At 36.5% G+C, this 19,936-nt stretch overlaps 1 protein-coding gene across 1 annotated transcript in view; it reads right to left on the bottom strand.

Moving 5' to 3' along the window:
* Nucleotides 1-19,936, bottom strand: part of FSIP2 (fibrous sheath interacting protein 2) — a 130,664-nt gene that overhangs the window by 32,130 nt on the left and 78,598 nt on the right. The window contains exons 14-16 of the mRNA XM_081581062.1: nt 18,242-18,299; nt 13,170-13,206; nt 1,494-10,440 (exon numbers count right to left, since the gene is read on the bottom strand). Coding sequence (XP_081437188.1) covers nt 1,494-10,440; nt 13,170-13,206; nt 18,242-18,299 — 9,042 coding nt within the window. The remainder of the gene's footprint in view (nt 1-1,493; nt 10,441-13,169; nt 13,207-18,241; nt 18,300-19,936) is intronic.

Raw genomic sequence — 19,936 nt, forward strand, 5'->3', positions numbered from 1 at the left:
GACAGTTAGACGGGTTTTAGATATCTTGAGATGAAGGAAGTAAGGAAAGGGTACTCCACATGGAAGGAGCATGAGTGACATCACTGAAAAACCTTGGACATGTCTGGGAATAGAGAAGAGACATGATAGAACAGGCTAGTGGTAAAGAATCTGATCTGTCAAGACAGTAGACACAGGTTTGATCCCTGGGTCGGGATGATCCTCTGGAGAAGGAAATGGCAACCCACTACAGTATTCTTGCCTGGAAAATTCCATGGACAGAGGAGCTACAGTCCATGTGGTCACAAAAGAGTCAGAGTCAACCTAGCGACTAAACCACCACCACAGAGTCAAATACCAATGGGATGGGATTATGAATCCTATCTTCTCCTGTTTTCTTTGTTTTTCTTTATTCTCTAAGTTCAGTTAGGCTGTGCTTGAAGAAATTCCGCTTATCAGCTTGGAATTGCAGACACACCCAACTGTCCACCTTGAAATAATAACCAGTTTTAATGAAAGGAAATGGCCTCATTGTACAAGTAGTTAGGACTGATAATACGTGTCCTACTATTTCAATGATGGTTAAGTGATGTATCTAGACTGAAAAAGTAGCAATTAATTACTGGCAACTGGAATTAATGATCCAGCTCAAGGCTATAATAGTATTAGATGGAATTTTATGAAACTGCCAATAATTATCAGGTTTGACACAAAGTGGCTATCATATAGTTCAACCAAACATACAGATGTACGCATGCTCAGTTGCTAAGTTGTGTGACTCTTTTGGAAGCCTGTGAACTGCAGCCTGCCAGGCTCCTCTGTCCATGGAATTTTTCCAGGCAAGAATACAAGAGAGGGGTATCATTTCCTCCTCCGGGAGACCTTCCTGACCCAGGGATTGAACCTACGTATCCTACGTCTCCTGCATTGGCAGGCAGATTCTTTACCACTGAGCCATCTGAGAAGCTAAATATATATAGATAAACATATCTTCACCCACTTTTTAAAAAATGCTTTCAAGGATATGTTTAGAGTATTATACCTAAAAGGAATATAATAATACTGGAATACAAACAAAACAAGATGTTTGACACCACTGTTCTTATAAACTGTGACTAATCATAGCAATGACTTCAACTGTGCACCTTAAAGTTGAAACACAACTTTCAATCAGTTACCTGTACATTTGGTATAATTATAAAGAAGTCATGCATGAGAATTTTAAAAATGTTTAGAACTCAGACCTCATGTTCAAACCAAAATCGCCTGCTTTTCAATAGCCACATTTTCTCTCATCTGCAGATATGGAAAATGAGCAATATACCTTTTCAGATTCAAACCATATGAATGTTTAACATTTTTTTTCTTTTTAGTATCCTGTTATATTAAGAAGTGATTAAACACCCTCCCTCTAAGGCTGTTTTCAGAAAAACAGTAAATGAAGCTTCTTGAACTGGTGCTCTTTTACATATATCTGATTATTTTCTTTCTAAATTAAGCCCACTCTTACTTACCTCTAGTTTCCAAGTTCTTCAAATATGTGACCACAGATGTGGTTACATGTCTTGATACCAGATGAATTTCATTTGGACCCAGTTCATGGTCAGCAAAAGCAATGACTTCAACTTCCTTCAGAGTCTTTATTTTCAGGTAATTCTTACTTTCCCATTTTTGCAATAAAGAAAAATCTTCCCTTCTGACCTCAGCTTTTTTGTTTTCTTCTTCAGGTATATAGCTGATTCTTTTATTCCACATTCTAAGCAGAATTTTCTCCTCATTCTTTTGTCCTCCAGATGTTATAGACAAAGGGTTTTGCTTTGACATGAAAAATGGTTTCATTGTTTCCATGCTTTCATTAATGTGTGGTTGATTTGGGAATCCATAGCTTGACAGCACAGTACTGACAATATCTTCTGCGGCTAAACAAATTTTGAGTGGAGAAACACTTGTCTGAATTTGGTTAGGCTCAACAACTGGTTTGGCGATCTCGTAACGAAACACTCTTGGATTTTCACCTTTTCTCATTTCTATAAATGACATTACTTGCTTTAATGCTGTTTCTGTGGATTCATTTGCTTTCTTTAACAGTTTTTGTAAGACACTCCCTTCAGGGAGGGAGCTATTTCCTTTCATAGCTTGATCAAAACAGTCCTGGTCAGACTCCTTTGGGACAGTGTCTTGCACTTTGTTTCGAGAAGATGAAGGTCTGTTTTCTGAATCAGGCCTTCTCATCGGCTCTGAGTTTCTAACTGTGTCTTCTACAGAGGCTTTGGAATATGAGGGTAAATTTGATGAAGACTTATGCCTTTTTTTCATATTTTCCTCTGAATAAAAAGCCAAACCTGGAACACTGCTTTGTGGAAGATTATCCCCAAAACTTACTTCCTTTAACTTTGGCATGGGCATTTTCTTATTAGTTGCTAATTCAACCTGGTTAACAATGTAAGTATTTTCTACTCCTTGGAACAAATTTTCCTTGGGAAGGTTTTTGATTAGAGACTCACTGAAATGAGCACACTGGTCCATCAGTGTACCAATGATCTCACTTGCTGCAGTGTTCTCTTTCAATATGCTGACAGAAGATGGTTCTGCTTGGCTTATTTCTTTGTCTAGCTTGTTCTTAATTACACCAAGCATGTTGCAGACAATATTAACGGCATACGTAAGTAACTCTGAATGGAATGAATGAACCTGTAGAAGGGTATTCTGTACATTTTCCTTGGAAACAATAGTACTTGACTTGGATTCATCAGAAATTTTTTTCAGTGGTTGTAACTTTGGCAACATCTTTTTGCTTAATAGTCTTTGTTGGATAGGAAAAAGGTTTTCTACAGGCATTTTCACTATTTCAGAAAACTCATAGTTAGAGATATGTTTAAACTGTAAGTTCACAAATGATTCTAACATGCTTAAAACCCGTTCTACAATTTCTCGAACAATTTGGTTGCTATAGCCCAAAGGACTTTGGTCTTTGGTTTTAGTGCTATATACTGGTACATTGCTGAGGATGTCCTTGGTTGGAAAACCATATTTACTTTTAGTAGTAGTGTGTTCTTTCTTATTTGCTGGAGTTTCTTTACCATATTGGGTGGGCATCTGGGACAAAAAGCACAGCTGTAATTTTTCAAACAGCATTTCAACAATTTCTCTTCCAAACATGTTAATTTGTGCTTTGGTGTCTTCAGCTCTAGTAGAAGCTCCCTTAAAACAACTATGAAATTGGTTTTCACAGTCCTCAAGATGTCGCAGATTTAAAAGCGAAAGAGAATATTCTAATTCTTTTGCTTTTATTGAAATTTCAGTCAAACCATTTTCAGCTATCATCAAGAGCTTACATTTTTCGTTTTCCATGTCATTTGATTCTGCTTGCCATTTGTCAAACATTTTTTTAAATATACCTTCTTTAGGAAAAATCTGTTCTAACTGTGAAGAAACATTTTCCAAGTAAAAACAGGCTTGTGGTTTGGCAAGAGACTCTGCACCTATATTTCCCTGTGAAAGTTTGGGATCATCCAGATGTGAGAATTTGATAGGATTAGCCGAATTGTGGTTATTGATCGCATATAATCCTTGCAAAACTGAATTAACTATTTTATTTGCTGCCGTGATTTGATCGGATGGTAAAACTCTATTGCTTACCATTGCTCTAGTTCGTGTCACCTTTTCCAATTCTTGAACAGTTGTTTTCAAGATATTACTTATTATATCCTTGGCATACATTTTTAGTTCTGAAGGAGGCAGTTTCGTTTCCAGTACGTTTTTGGCATCTCCTGCTGATAGGATATGTGGCAACCCAATACCAGTTTTAGACCAGATGTCTTTTGGGGTCTCCTCTCCAGGACTTAATTTGGTCTTGCTCTTGGCCTTAGCACGACTAGGCCCTATGTGTGGTTTTGTTCTAAATTTAGGCAAAGGAGTAACTTTTGATCTTGCTTTTAAACTTGTTTTAACACTTGGCTTAGGGCTTACTTTAGAACTGTGTAGTCTTAAAGGTTGCAACTCATCAGAACAACTTTCATGGGACACAGTCTCTTCTAGATAAAATGAGGCAAAATTTGTGATCTTATTGAGAACCACTTGGACTAAATCTTTCCCCACTTGTGATGGTGAATATCGTAAAAAAGTGTTTTCCAATAGAGAGATATTTCGACTGCCTGCATAAGGATAAACCTGTGGTAGCACAAATCTAGTGACACTACTTCCTATTCCTGCTTTAGCTTCTCTGATGCATGGTGATTTCTTTGTTAAAATATTTTTGTCAGCTGGTTCTCCTTCATTATTTTCATGTAATGATGTCACGATTACAGAGTACATTTTCCCCAAAACATTTTCAATTATGTCACTTGCCGCACTGTTGATATATGATTGACAGAAGTTTTTTTGTGTTATGTCTGATGTTTTAGAGTTAGATATAAAGTGGGGTATTTCATTAAAGGAAGGCAAATGGCCTATGATTTCAATTATTTTTTGATGCACTTTACTTAAAACTTCTTCCACTGCACTGAATAATGCAGTTCTTTCCTTTTGTTTTGATTTCTCATTTCTCATAAATATTTCTTCTAAAACAATTCTTTGGCTTTCCCTTTCCAATGCCATTTGGTTTTGTTCTAACGGATACTTTGAAAACAGAGACAGTTCGGTGTTTTTTTCCTGAGCTCTTTGTCCCAGTGATATTTCATTTGATACAGTTAATTGTGAAAATAAATTAGGATTGTCTTTTGAGTAAAAACTGATTTCCTTTGCAGATCTTTTATTATATAACCTCTTTAAGATACCATTGACAATTTCACTTACAATGGTAATTTCTTGGAATGAAACAGTGTTTGGATATGGATGCATCTTTTGGATTTCAAGGTCTAAGTCATTTTTAATAAAATTCAAAATGGCACTGGCAATGGTGTCAGAATATTCCTTAAGACTAGCTTGTGATAGATGAATTGTAGATCCAAGTTTTTCTCTGTAACTGGCAAAAGTGGAATCCGTGAGCTCTTGGCTGAGAATAGTTTCATTTGATATTTTCAGAATATTCACATTTGATTCCACCTGGCTTGGTTCACGAAAGATGATGCCATCTTGCCTACAGTTTTCCAGTTCTGGTCTCACAAATGACTTTTCTTTAGGCTGGAAAGCAAGCATAATTAACGAATCTATCCTTTCTGTGGCAAATGATTCTAACCAATTCAAAATACTTTTAGTAATGAAGTTAGCACTTTCCTCACATGGGTCAGGAACAGATTTCTTGGGGTCTTCTTTCTCTACTATAGTTATCTGGCTATCATTAGCATAAGCTGGTTTAAGAATTTTTGAAGATGGAAAATGCTCTGTTTTTCTTTCACTTTCTGACTCCATAAGAAGAGACTGTCGACACTGAGCTTTTGGAAATGTACCACAAAAGGTCAGAGGCAATCTAGTAGAAGTAGGATCATCTGCATTTATGCTAAGCATGACAGCAGAACTGAGATTATGAAGTACAATATCTACTATATCATTTGATATCAAAATAACATCTGATTTAGGAACTGAAAATTTTGGAAGAATTTTATTTACATCCTCAATGTCAGAATTTGCTTTGGAATGTTTGCCAGCTATGCTACATTTCAAAGTGGTTGTGGCAAATGAGAGATTATTCTGGTTGAGTGTTTTTTCATAAATATCACATAAGACACTTTCAATGGTATCATGTATTTGAAACTGAAGTACCTTTCGATACTCAATCTTATTAAATAGCTTTTCAATAATACCTTCTTGCTGATCTGAACTGATCTCTTTGTCAGAACTGTCCTTGTCACATTTTCCTTTGGATGATACAATATCTAACACTGTGTTAACAATTTGACTTGTAATACTTTCAGAAACCACAATGTTATTATTTAAGAAGGGAGTTTCCTTCTCTTTATCTAATTCATTTTTGATTCCTTGTAAAATTTTTCTGGCCACTTCTGTTGCATATGTATTTAATTTGTTCAAAGAGACCTGACAAAATGAGTTGGTGTTTTGTGATATAACATTATCCACTGAGCAAGAGGAAAACTGATCCTCAGAATACAAATCTTTGGCTGACAAAGCTTTGCTTAATGTATTCTTATCCTGCTGAACAGGTAAAGCCATTGGGACTGTGAAGCTGATTTGGGGACAAAGAAGAGATTGTACTTTGGAAGTAGCAAAAGTTTCTAAACTTGTTAATATTGTCTGCACAATATCTTCAACTATGTTTCCTTTAGCCTGTCTGTCAATATTGAATCTGGACTGAAGGGTATACGGATTCTTGCTCAGAGCAGTGATGGAGGGTTTTCCTCTTCCACAGGTGTGTTTATGGAAAGAAACATTTGCTGAGAAGGTGATGGTTTTATAGCTATTTTCACTTGCAATTGTCTCTATCTTAGCAGCTTTATAAAGTTTATCAAATACAGTTGTAACAACATCATCTGCCACTATCGTTACATCTGCTTCAGACACCATCATTTTATCTATAAATGGAACAGATGTTTGAGCAACTGGCTCATCAACATTGTGAGGGATGTCGCTTAAAAGGGAGTGGAAGAGAGAAAGCATATTTAATTGACTGACCAAAGCATTTTGAAAGATCTCATTCAAAATATTTCTTATAATGGGAACAACTGGAGATTTCTGTGGTTCTTTGAGCTTCACTTCAAGTTTGTTTAAAGTTCTTTCTAGAACCCATTGTTGAAGAGAATCTGATTGAGTTTCTTCTCTTAGTGGTATTCTCTCACCAATGAATTCTTTCTCTGTGTTTGTAGCATCTTCTACAAATGAATCTGATTCAGCTCCACCAGGAAGAAAATTTCCATAGATTGGCCTGTACCCATAAGTTTCACTGTCTCTCTCTTCAGATTCAGTCTCATTAAGCATATCTGAGGATACTGCATCTAAGATTAAACTGACTATATTCTCTAGCATTTGTTTCTCAGGTGGTGGTGTTTTCACACTTGTCCTCAAATCTAACGGGTTCATATTTAATTCTGTTTGAATAGCTTTCAAAATAGCACTTGATACTTTCTTTGCATTTGTGTATAAAGCTGACTGCAATAGTTCTTCATATGTGTCTGTGAAAACACTGGGGCTTTCACATTCCACGTTCATCTTACTGCTTTTTTTATTTTCATCGTTAGTAGAACCCAGAGTTTCTAAATTTCCATTGGCAAACCCTTCCAGTTTAGCAAAAACCATATTAAGAATATCTGAAGCTACTGCTTTTAGCTTATTTGAATGCATTTCTTTTGTGCTCCCTGTTTTGGAAGACTTGGGAGCAATAGGTTTTTCCATGCTTTTAGTCACCTCTTTATTACCCTCTTGAAACATCCTGGAAACTATGCTGGAGATTATGTTAGTGCATTTGGCCATTTCCTCAATAATTGCAGTAAATGATAGGTTGTCAATATTGAGAGACTCTGAGATAGCTTTACATCCAGAACTTACAGAACTAGTATCTGTGTCGACACTACATAATTTTGCAATGATATATTCCAAAATTGTTGTGGAAATTAGCTGAATATTAGACTGCAATTCAGTGGCTCTTTGCTGATTCTTATTTGTCTTCTCTCTGCTTAGCTTAGAACAAGATGGCTGACAGTGAGGGTGGGCCCCTATGAGCTTGCATAACATTTCATAGAGTGTTTCCCCAATATTATCTAACACTTGCAATCTGGAATTATCTTTGAGATCTTTTCCATTAATGACACTATGGAGAGCACATGGAGTAGCTAAAATTTTGTAAAATGATTTTTTATCCTGTCTGCTTGGCAAAATGTTCCCTTTATCAACATTATCAGATCCATGTGAAGTTGTTGGCTTTGAGTTATCTGAAGAGATTGAAATATTGCTTTGATCTGAATGTCCACTTGATAATATTTCACAAATACAAGTTAATAATGGTGATTCCATGATATCATCATTGAGATCTGAGACAAGAGATTCTAGTTTCTTAGTGTCAGTAAAACATCCTTTACCTGTGAGGGATTTGGTATGGTTTCTTTCCCTAAGATTTCGGTTTTTCTCACTGAATTCTAGTTCATTCTGGATAGCATGCAAAACGATGTTTACCACTTTAGCTGTGTAAGTACTAAGTTGAGATTGTAATGAAGATTTCTCTGCAAGTGAAGGTTTGAAGACCATTTGCAATTTTGGACAAATAAATAACTTCAGCTTCTTAAAAACTGCATTAATGATCTTATCAGTAATTTCATCTGCAGGTTTTGGTTCACTCTCTTCAGATTTTAACAGGGAAGATTTTGCCAGATCTCCATCGAGTGAAGATAAATATTTCATTTTCTTTTCACTGTTGAACCATATTTTTAGTGGGTTTTTATTTGGTGCTGCTTTGACCATGTGAAGAGTGTCAGGACGCTCTAGAGAAGCTGGATGAACTGATGATGAAATGGAACTTTTGGTGGCACTGGGAATGCAGCTTGCCTTATGAAGTATGTTTAGTATAGCATCTGTTATTTCCTGAGCTACTGTACTAATTTCTGACACAGAAAACAGCTGGTCCATCCATTCTTGATGTGATGGTTCTTGAGGTTTTTCTGAAACAAGAACTGAAGCTTTGTCAGTTCTACTTTCTAAGTGACCAGGAGGAACAGAAGATATGTCCTTGAGCATCTCTGTTAAAATACTTTTAACTGTGTTTTCTGAAGCCTTTTGTATTTGATGCTTTTGATCTTGGCTGAAAAATAAAATGTCTTTATTCAAACAGGGTTTTTCCTTCAAAATTTTTCTATCCTTAAAAAATGGTAGCTCAGTCCTTAACCTGCGACTATCAAATGCAGCTTTGCTTCTTGGAGAAGCAGGCTTTGTAGGTAGTTTGCTATTTCTTTGGTTTTCTAGACAAGCGTTTCCTTTTGTAAACCAACGCTCAGGAATTTGTTCTTGTGATTTTGCTTTTTCATCTTTGAAAGATGAATCAAGCACATTTTCCACAATTCTGTCTATTTCTTCATTATCATCTTCAGAATAAAGGACCATGCCAGGAACATTAATAGGTGGAAATGGTCTTCCAGACCTAGGGCCATTAGATAATCTAGTGCCAGTGAATCTGTACTTTACTTCAGTGTCAGAAGGACTTCTCAGTCTACAATGTCTACGTTTTTGATTACCTGCTTTTACTGGTTCCTGATGTAGCTGAGTAAAGATATCATCAAGCAACTTAAGGAGTACTACTGTTTCTTCAGACGCAATAAGTCTCTCATTATTAAGTTCAGTTTGTACATATCCTAGTATAGTGCTGATTGCTTCCTCTATATAGCCAACCAAAGAGGACTGGGAAAGAATATTTGACATTAAATTTTGTATCTTTTCTTTAACAATTAAATTAGCTGCATCAAGTTCAGGATTGCATTTCTTTTTGTTGGCTTTTATATGGCGCATATATGTTGGGTCTATCATATGTTGCTGATAGGAAAGTTTAGTTGCCTCTTCAAGATGAGGAAGTTCATTTTGCTTATGAGCTGTAAGAGTCATCAGCTTTTCTAAAATGGCATGCACCATATCCTCTGCAACATCACACATGGGTTCCACAGTAGAAGGCACTGAAGCTATTAAAGGTTTTCCATATGATAGAGTGAGAGATTCTCCACTGGGTGTTAGGCTTGGTTGAATGTTGACTGAATCTTCCTGTGAATATATCTGGACACATTTTTTCTCAACTGCAGACTGTAGCTTCTCAAGCATATTTTCCACAATTTCTGAAGCTACTGAGCAGATATAGGCATTGGAAACCAAGTCTCCTCTTACAGGCTCACTTTGGTCAACAAAAACTTCAGCAGTAACAGAAGAAATAGAGGGAATGGCATGTGTTAAATCAGACATTATTTCATGAAAAATGCTTTCCAAAATCAATTCAGTTTCCCCTTTTAAGTGACACTTAAAGTTAACAAAAACATTCTTTAAACTCTTCATTTCATTCATGGCTTTTGCTTTTTGATCAGAAAACAATGGATTCTCTAGACCATCTGTTTCAGTGGTAGCGTCCTTTGATTTTTTTGTGCCTGTTTCAAATGATGCTAGAAGATGGCTATCAGATTTACAACTTCTGAGGTCAGGGTTTGTATGTATCATGTTTGTGTCATTATATTTTAGTTCATTTGTTACAGATTGTCCTGTAATGTGATGTGTGTTTCCCACAACTTCTTTTTCCACATGGGCAGATGGCTTTAATGGTGTAGTTGGTCTCCTTACTGATATGTCAACTGCAAACGCACAGGGCTCTCTCTTAAATGATTTAGTTGTTGCAGAAGTGTAGCTTCCATATGTAAACTCTTCACTGCATGTACTACAAAAACTTGAACTATCTGAGGAGAGGACAGAATCATCAGACACTGGATATGTATTATTTTTCAACCTTTCTTCATACTTTGTGATGGCTGGGTATAATATACTGGTAACTGTAGCCACAACCCAGGTCATTATATTCTGAATTATGCTATTCAGTTCTTCAGAAGTTACCTAGTTTGAGGCAAGCAGGAATGAAAAGAAAATCATGTAACTATCTATTCGACAATGCAACAGAGGGTAACATTTGATGTTTTGTATCAAACAGTGCATAGCTTGATATCATCATGGTTATAAAGAGAACATGGTAAATATATATATTTAGAATTTCAAATTAATTTCAAGTTGGTTTATTCTCTACTAAAGTAAAAAAAAAAATTATAAGTTTCCATTAGGCTCCCATTCCCTCAGAACATTTATATTTATTTATTTTTTCCTAACATTTATGGCTGGGATAAAAGAATTTTTGGTTAAAAAGAAAGAAAATGAAAAATCACCAAATTGCTGTCTAGGCACATTATATTACATGCATGTATTTTTTCAAGAAGAAACATAGTGTCTACAACCTAGCAAAATTATTTTAAAATGAACCAGGTTATTTCTAACAAATTATTTCTCAAACAGATATAGTCAAAACATTTGGGTGCCTTCAGAGGCATCTGTCTAACTAAGAGTAAGGATGGAAAAGAAGCCAGCTCTCCTCTCATTCCCTGATGCAGAGGTGAGCCTGTGATTTGTTTACAGGGAAAGGACTACAGCTAATTGTTAAGAATCTAATAAGCAAAAAAAAAAACTTCATGCGAATCTAATAAGCAAAAAAAAAACTTCATGCTTTATGGAGATTGAATGGATTTGTATCTAACAAGATAGTATCAATGGAATCTGTCACAGAAGGCAGAGAAAAGGTGATACAGTGAAGGAACAAATGAGTTTAGATAGAAAACAAGGGCAGGCTAGAATTGCATCTCAAAGAGTCAAGAGGGTTGAGGAAGGATAGGTTTAGAGAATTCCTCCTTTTGAGCTTGATATAAAACCTCAGGGACTGGATTTGAACGGCCATTTCCTTAGTGGTCAATGGTGCTATCCTATGTTTAAGTTTGGGCTTTCCAGATAGCTCAGTTGGTAAAGAATCCACCTGCAATGCAGGAGACCTTGGTTCGATTCCTGGGTCGAAAAGATCTGCTGGAGATGGGATAGGCTACCCACTCCAGTATTCTTGGGCTTCCCTTGTGGCTCAGCTGGTAAAGAATCCACCTGCAATGTGGGAGACCTGGGTTTGATCCCTGGGTTGGGAAGATCCCCTGTAGAAGGGAAAAGCTACCCACTCCAGTATTCTGGCCTGGAGAATTCCATGGACTGTATAGTCCATGGGGTCGCAAAGAGTCGGACACGACTCTCATTTATTTACTTAGAGTTGGACTAAGAGCCTCAGTAACAGAATCCATCTGTTACTATATACTTCTGCTTATGTACTGAAAACATGCTTTGGATTTGTATTAATAAAAATCCTCTTGCCTATAATAAACTAATAGTCTGTTCAAACTTGTTATGACTCTTAAAACAAAAACTAGTAAACATAAGTAACTGGCAGCAAAGCCTGGAAAGCTGTCATGTGGGCAGGAGAATAAAAAAAAAATAGGATTTCTGTAATGGGGCTGTTCACACCCCAAATACTGCCTTAAGTTAGCACAGAAAGCAGAGACATTACTTTGCTGACAAAGGTCAGTATAGACAAAGCTATGGTTTTTCCAGTAGTCATGTATGGATGTGAGAATTGGACCATAAAAAAGGCTGAGTGTTGAAGAATTGATGCTTTCAAATTGTGGTGCTGGACAGCAAGGAGATCAAACCAGTCAATCCTAAAGGAAGTTATTCCTGAATATTCATTAGAAAGACTGACGCTGAAGCTCCAATACTCTGGCCAACCTGATGTGAAGAGCCGACTCCTTGGAAAAGACCCTGATACTGGGAAAGATTGAGGCAGGAAGAGAAGAGGGCAACAAAGGATAAGATGGTTGGGTGGCATCACTGACTCAATGGACATGAGTTTGAGCAATCTCTGGAAGATAGTGAAGGACAGGGAAATCTGGCGTGCTGCAGTCCATGGGGTCACAGAGTCGGACACGACTTAGTAACTGAACAACAAGCACACAGTTATACCCATATTAGGCCAACAATCGAAGAAAACACCCATGCAGCATACTCTCTTTTGACACATTAAAGAATGTTTGGGGGCACCTCAGGGAAAGCCATTTTATTCTGCTCTAATCCTTGAATCTTCTCATATGTTCCGCATTTATTATACAACATCCAAAACATTATATAACATCCAAAATCAAATGTTTTGAATAAAAATAAATAATTTATTCTAATCTACTATGACATATAAACTGAGACATTCAATATATGTATTGCTTTTTGCTTTTCTTTCTACCAGAGATCATAAATGATAGAACATTATTATTATTCTTAGGCTAAGTATGACATATGAAAGAAAGCTATTCATAATATGTTTTATTCTTAGGTGACTAGGTCCCTTCCCACAAAACTGACTCAGGACCAATCCAGGCATCCCAACTCATGAGCCAAGTCTGCAAAGTGATGTGTAGTGGCTTTCCATGACAGAATGGGTTTATGGTTATTTGACACTATTCTTATAATGGCTAGGTCCCTTAATGCTCCTCTCCTGACTTCCTGCCCATCTCCATGAGACCTCTTCCTGAATGGGCAAAATTATCTTTTGATGAGAACTTTAGACTACTGAAAAATCTTAGAATTAACTAAAAGTGAACTTTAAAGAAGAAAAAATTGGCAAAGAGGGACATTAATATCAGTAAATGGTTCCATAGTTTTTTTTCTACTGCTTTATATGCTGCTTTATCAATGAGTTTTATGATACATACTTTTTCCTGCAAGCAGTTTTGTAGGAGATGCTGTTGTCTGTAAAGTCAAGAAAGGTTGATAATTTTGTTATTATTTAGGGTCAAGAATTTATGTAGCCTTTTCCAAAACTTATAATCACTGAATCAGTTTTTTTCTCTTTATATCTGAAAGTTTTTTTTAACAGAAATTCAAAAGAATAAACTTTATTTCCATCCCCCACCACCTATTTCTCTTCCTTCTTTGATACTGGCCCATATGTCTTAATACTCAGAAGCAGAATTATAGCTGTTGCATAAAAATGTCTATTTGAAAATTCTACTTCTGACCCACCTTCGACATTCCTGCTGTGGTCCTCTGGGAAAGAACACAGACTTGGAGGGAGAAGGTGAGCTAGTCTTTCATGTTTGCTAAAAGGCAGCATGAAGTGGCAAGACATCTGACCAGAGCTTCCGGACAATCCTTTACTCACCCTTTCAAATCCCATAGTTTTACCCATGCTTTCATCAAACAGCAAGGAATTATGTGATAACTATTCAATAATTGTGGGTTAAAATAATACATTTCTAGCCCTCTGAAGTACAAATTTAGATGTAGCCCTTTTCTATGTATGACAATATTCTATCACATATTCTAGTTAGATTTTTATCATGATAATGAAATCAACAATGCAGTTTTCTCACTGGTAACAAGAACTCAATGAAAATTATAGAACAGTTAATAAAACAAAATCTAAGACTCTAGTTCTTATTTATTTTTGTATATTTCAGGTATTTATTTTCATGTATTTCAATATAGGCCCTTTGCTTATCTTTTTCCTAATTACTTAAAATAAAATTGATACACCTTTTTTACTTTTTCTAAGCCTGTACTTTACATTATAAAATCAGACACTGAGTTTGTGTTGAGTGATGAGACATTGAGTTTGCAGTGATGAGACATGGGCTCCTGCTCCAACTGCAATGAGTATCACTGACTTGTGAGGAAGACCACATGCAAAGGAAACAGATTTGGAATGAAATCAGTGTTCGCTTACTCATAAACTGTATTCGCCCAAGATCTCTGGAGAACATGTATACAGTTAAATAGATGCTTTCAGAAGGGTGACGAGATGGCAGAGTAGAAGGACTTGAGCTCATCTTCTCTCACAAAAACACCAAAGAGGCAACTAACTGCTGAACAATCATCCACAGAAAAAGACTAGATCCTATGAAAAAAAGGTATTCTACATCTAAAGACATAAAAGAAGCCACATCGATAGAGTAAGTGTGCTTTTGTGATATAATCAAATCCCATATCCACTGGGTTGGTGACCCACAGACTTGAAACATACTGCAGAGTTTTTCCCAGAGGTCTGAGAGTTCTGAGCTCCACATCAGGCTTCCCTGCCTAGGGGTCTGGCATCACAGTAGGAGCCCCCACAGAATTTGGTTTAAAGGCCAGCAGGGCTTGACTGCAGAAGCTCTAGGACTAGGGAAAACAGAGACTCCACTCTTGGAGGGTGCATGCAAGATTTCAAATGGACTAGGACCCAGAACAAGGCAGTATCTCCATAGGAACGTGGGCCAAACCTACCTATAGGTCTTGAACGGTCTCCTTGGAGTTGGCAGAAGTCCCAGGGAATATTCCTTGGTGTGAGCTCTCCAGGAGGTCACCATTTTGGCACTGAGAGTTGGCTCTATCCAACAGCCTGCAGGCTTCAGTGCCAGGATACCTCAGGCCAAACAACCAACAGGATGGGAACGCAGCCCCACTCATCAACAGAGAGGTTGGCTAAAGTTGTCCTAAGCCCCCTGGCATGGCCCTGTCCACCATGGGCACAAAATCCAGCATCACCCACCAGTGGGCAGGTACCAGTCCCTTCCAACAGGAAGCCTGCACAAACCCCTAGACTGACCTCACCCACCAAGGACAGACACCAGAAGCAAGAACTATGATCCTACAGCCTGTGGAACATAAACCACAAACACAGAAAGTGAAACAAAATAAGCCATCAGATAAATATGTTCAAGATGAAGAAACAAGATGAAACCCCAGAAGAACAAGTAAGTGATGTAGAGATAGGTAATCTACCTGAAAGAAAATTCAGAATAATGTTAACAAAGATGATCCAAGATCTTGGGAAAAGAATGGGGGTATAGACTGAGAAGATGTAAGAAATGTTTAGAAAGTGCTAGAAGATTTAAAGAACAGAAATAAAATAACTAAAAATAAAAAATACACTAGAAGGAATCAATAGCAGAATAAATGAAGCAGAAGGATGAATAAGTAAGTTGGAAGACAGACTGGTGGAAATCACTGCTGCAGAACAAGTAAGGAAAAAAGAATGAAAAGAAATGACAGTCTAAGTGATTTCTGGGACATTAAAAACAGCAACATTCCAATTATAGGAGTCCCAGGAAGAGGAGAAAGGGCCTGGGAAGGTACCTGAGGAGACAATAGCTGGAAAAATCCCTAACATGTGAAAGGAAACACTCAAGTCCAGGAAGTGCAGGGTCCTATATAGAATAAACCCAAGGAGGCATGCACAGAGACACATACCAAACTGATAAAACTTTAACACAGAGAAAATAATTAACGCAGCAAGGGAAAAGCAACAAATAACATACAAGGGAATCTGCATAAGGTTATCAGCTGATTTGTCAGAAGAAACTCTACAGTCAGAAGGGAGTGGCATGATATATTTAAAGTGACAAATGGGAAAAACCTACAAGCAAGAATACTCTACCCAACAAGGCTCTTGTTCAGATTTGAAGGAGAAGTCAAGAGCTTTACAGGCAAGCAAAAGCTAACAGAATTCAGTACCACCTAACCAGCTTTACAACAATGCTAGAGGATCTTCTGTAGGTGGAAAAGATAAGGCCACACGTAGAAACAAGAAAACTATGAATGAATGGAAAAGCTCACGAGCAAAGGCAAACCTAAAGGTAGGAAATCATTTGCACACAAATATGATATCAAATCAGCAATTGTGAGGGGAATAATGATCAAAACTATGATTTAAGAACTTCCAACAGACAAACATCCAGGATCAAATGGCTTCACTGGCGAATTCTAAAAAATATTTAGAGAAGAGTTAATACCTGTCCTTCTGAAACTATTCCAAAAAATTGCTGCAACATGGTATCTTTGAAAAAGAACACCTCAAAATCACTTGGGCATGGTTTTCTTCCTTGTCACATCTACCTAATATCTAGCATTATGCTTCAAATATAAATTCCTATTTAAAATCTTTTGGATATGGGCCTAGTCTCTGTAATCCAAAATGAAGCCTTTGTGCAGGCCACTAATGGACTTCTAACACTGGTTTCTTACTTTCTTGCCATAAATTATTCTTATATATTTCTGTTAGGTATTCATCATGTATTCCAATTTGATAATACCATTATCCCTCCTAACCAGTGTTGCCCAGTAGATAAACTATGAATTTCTGACCATAGTATGCAAAGTAGCAAGCACTCTTACTGTCTTCTTTACTGTTACAACTTCTATCCCAATAATATAAACTTACTCATTATCTCAGTGTAATGCTTAATTATTGAAACTTAATTATAAAAATTATTGAAGTTTATCCACACTGCTATCATATTTGCTTTGTCTTCATTCTCTTGGTTTTGAACTTCCAAGTCTATTTTATAAATCTTGCTGTTTTTAGTATTAACGTTAGAGAAAATAGAACTAATCAATAGAGGAAAGGGAGGGAGGGAGAAGGTGGATGGTAGAATACATGTAATCATTCCACAGCAAAGTCTTATGAAATCTGGAGTTAAATCAGAATGAGAAGAATGTGAATGTGTATGATTGGTAGAGTCAGACCAGAAAACATTGTTAGCTGTGTTTTGTTTGTATTCTTATGGGATGTTAGGCTGGTTGGGTGCAGCTAAAAGTTATTTTTCCCTGTCAATCTGGAAGGGAGCGGTGAAAAAGCTCCAAACAATGCATAGAGTTACTCACCTTACTGAGTTAAGGTTTTTAATGAAAAAGTATCCAAAGTATTTGCTATGGAACATTCAAGTCACTCTAGTTCTATAATTTTGCGTGGAGAAAAATAAAGAGGGAGTAATTAAGACTTTATTATGATCTACCTCTAACCATTTTTATAAAGAGGGAGGTATTTATATTTCCAATAAATAAACATTTATTTATTCAATAGGTAAAATAAAAATGGCCATTTTGTACAAATGATCATTGCCATTCTTCTACCTTGTTCCACTTCTTTAAACTGGACTAACCCAGTTTCCTTATTTCTGTATTTATTACAATGCTGTGTATCCTATGAATTCTCAAGTCAGTTAAACCAACATCCATAGTCCTAAAATCAAGATCTTCCCTCCAAGAAAGTTTGGTGTGAATTGGTCAACACCATTTGTCACAGTATACTACTTAACTCTATTCAACCATTTTAATTGCCATTTGGAATTTGTAAAGTCTAAGCTGGATCTTATTTGGGTAATTAATTTTTTTTTTTTTAAAGGTAAAAGTGTTGGGTCTAAAATGATAGTCTCTCAGCTCTAACATTGAGAAAACCATATCTAGACACCAACAGAAACAGATCATCACCAGTTTGAGGAATAAAAATCCCTGAGGTACCCCAAATCTCTTTTCCAAAAACTGGCAAGTTCCATCATTAGAGATTATTATTTTGGATTATATGGCAACATTTTAGGATAAGAATGACTAATTAAAATATAAAAATTAAAACTAATCTACCATCCTTAGGAAGCCAGTAATCTCAAAACGTTCAAGGAATGGTAAATGTTTAAAAGAGGATAAAGGCAAAGAGACAAGTCTAGATTCTGGAAAGCTACCTGAAGAGGAGAGGTCATATTTGAAAGTGGCATGAAGACTCTAAATATAGGGTGAGTATAGAACCACAGTGGGATAAGGAAATAGAGAAGGAAAAGGAACAATATTCACTTTGTTTACTTTACAATTTAACCTTAGTGATGAGAATTTGCAAAAGACATCAGTTCACTAAATCTAAGTAGAACTACAAGAATGCAGGATCCCATGCAATTATTTGCTTTTTAACATCACTCATGTACTTCTTAGAATATTAACTTATAATTATGTATTAATTTTCTTAGATACTTACGTATTTGAGAAAACACAAGAAGGGAAAATACCCTGGGCTGTGGCAGGAGCCTGAAGTCCTATTTAGCAGAAAAAGAAAACAATTAGTTTACATCCTTCCTCAACAAATTATAAAATGGCAATTAATGTCCTTTAATAGGTCTTTATTCTGTTATCAGTCTTGTTTAAAAGCCTCCAGAGACTCTCCACAATGAAATCTAAATTCCTTGGCAAGGCATAAGATATACCATACAATCTGGTGTTCTTTCTTAGCTCTTTAGTGTCTTCCCTGGCTAGTCTTCCATATATATCCTATGAATCAGAGGCACAGAATAACTTACTTCCTAAATGTATCATATTTTCCATGCCTCTGGGCCCTTGTTTTGCCATTTCCTCTGTCTGGAGCATCCTATGCCCTCTTTTAACTTATCTTTTTGGTCTCATTCAGTTTATGTTAACTCTTCTAGAAAGACTTCTTTGAAACTAAGTAAATGAATATTAGGACTTCCCTCATAGCTCAGTTGTTAAAAAGTCTGCCTGCAATGCAGGAGACCCGGGTTCGATTCCTGGGTTGGGAAGATCCCCTGGAGAAGGAAATGGCAACCCACTCCACTATTCTTGCCCAAAGAATTCCATGGACAGAGGAGTATGACGGGTTACAGTCTATGGGGTCTCAAGAGTCGGAGATGACTGAGTGACTAAGCACACACAGCACAAATGAATATTCTTCTCTAGTGCTCCTAAAGTATTCTACCCGTTTCTATTATAAAACTTATTATGCTATATTGAAATTAAAGGTTTGTTCTTCTGTCTTCCTGATTATGATATAAATCTACCATTATGTCCCCAACCTTAATTTTTTGAGAATACTATTTAACTAATGTTTCCTCAAAATTTACTCATTGATTTGTTGGCCATTAATCTTCTCTCACTCGAATATCATCTAATTTGCCTTGTATGTAATCTAGTAAGATTCCATTACTGGGTTTTATTAAGTTGGTGCAAAAGTAATTGCGGTTTAATATTGAAATTTACAGTGTGATCCTGGAATATATTCTTAAATAAATGTGGCTATAACTGATATACATCATTTTAATGAACATTTCTCACTTTTATTTTGCTAATTATTTGTTACTTGCTGCTTATTTTAGACTATAAAAATGATGTCACAAAAAGCAAATTTGAGCAATTTTCTTATTTGAGTTCAAAATGGGTCATATAGCAGGGGAGACAATAGCAACATACATTTGGCTCAGGAACTGCTAATGAATGTACACTGCAGTAGTAGTGGTTCAAGAAGTTTTGCAAAGGAGATGAGAGCTTTGAAGATGAGGAGCATAATGGCTGGCCATTGGAAGCTGACAACAACCAATACAGAGCCATCATCGAAGCTGACCCTCTTACAACTACACAAGAAATTGCCAAAGAACTACAGTCTACAGTCACTCGGCATTTGAAGCAAATAGCAAAGGTGAAAAACATTGAAAAGTGAGTGCCTCATGAACTGACCACAAATCAAAAGATCATCATTTTGAAGTGTCATCTTCTCTTGTTCTGCACAAAACAATGAACGATTTCTCTATTGGAGGGTGACATGTGAAGAAAAGTGGATTTCATACAACTGTCAATGACCAGCTCAATGGCTGCATGAAGAAGAAGCTCTGAACCACTTTCCAAAGTCAAACTTGCACCAAAAAAAAAAAAGTGATGGTCACTG

Source organism: Giraffa tippelskirchi, chromosome 3 (genome assembly GCF_054371585.1).
Source record: "Giraffa tippelskirchi isolate mGirTip1 chromosome 3, T2T-mGirTip1v1.2.pri, whole genome shotgun sequence".
Classification (NCBI taxonomy): domain Eukaryota; kingdom Metazoa; phylum Chordata; class Mammalia; order Artiodactyla; family Giraffidae; genus Giraffa; species Giraffa tippelskirchi.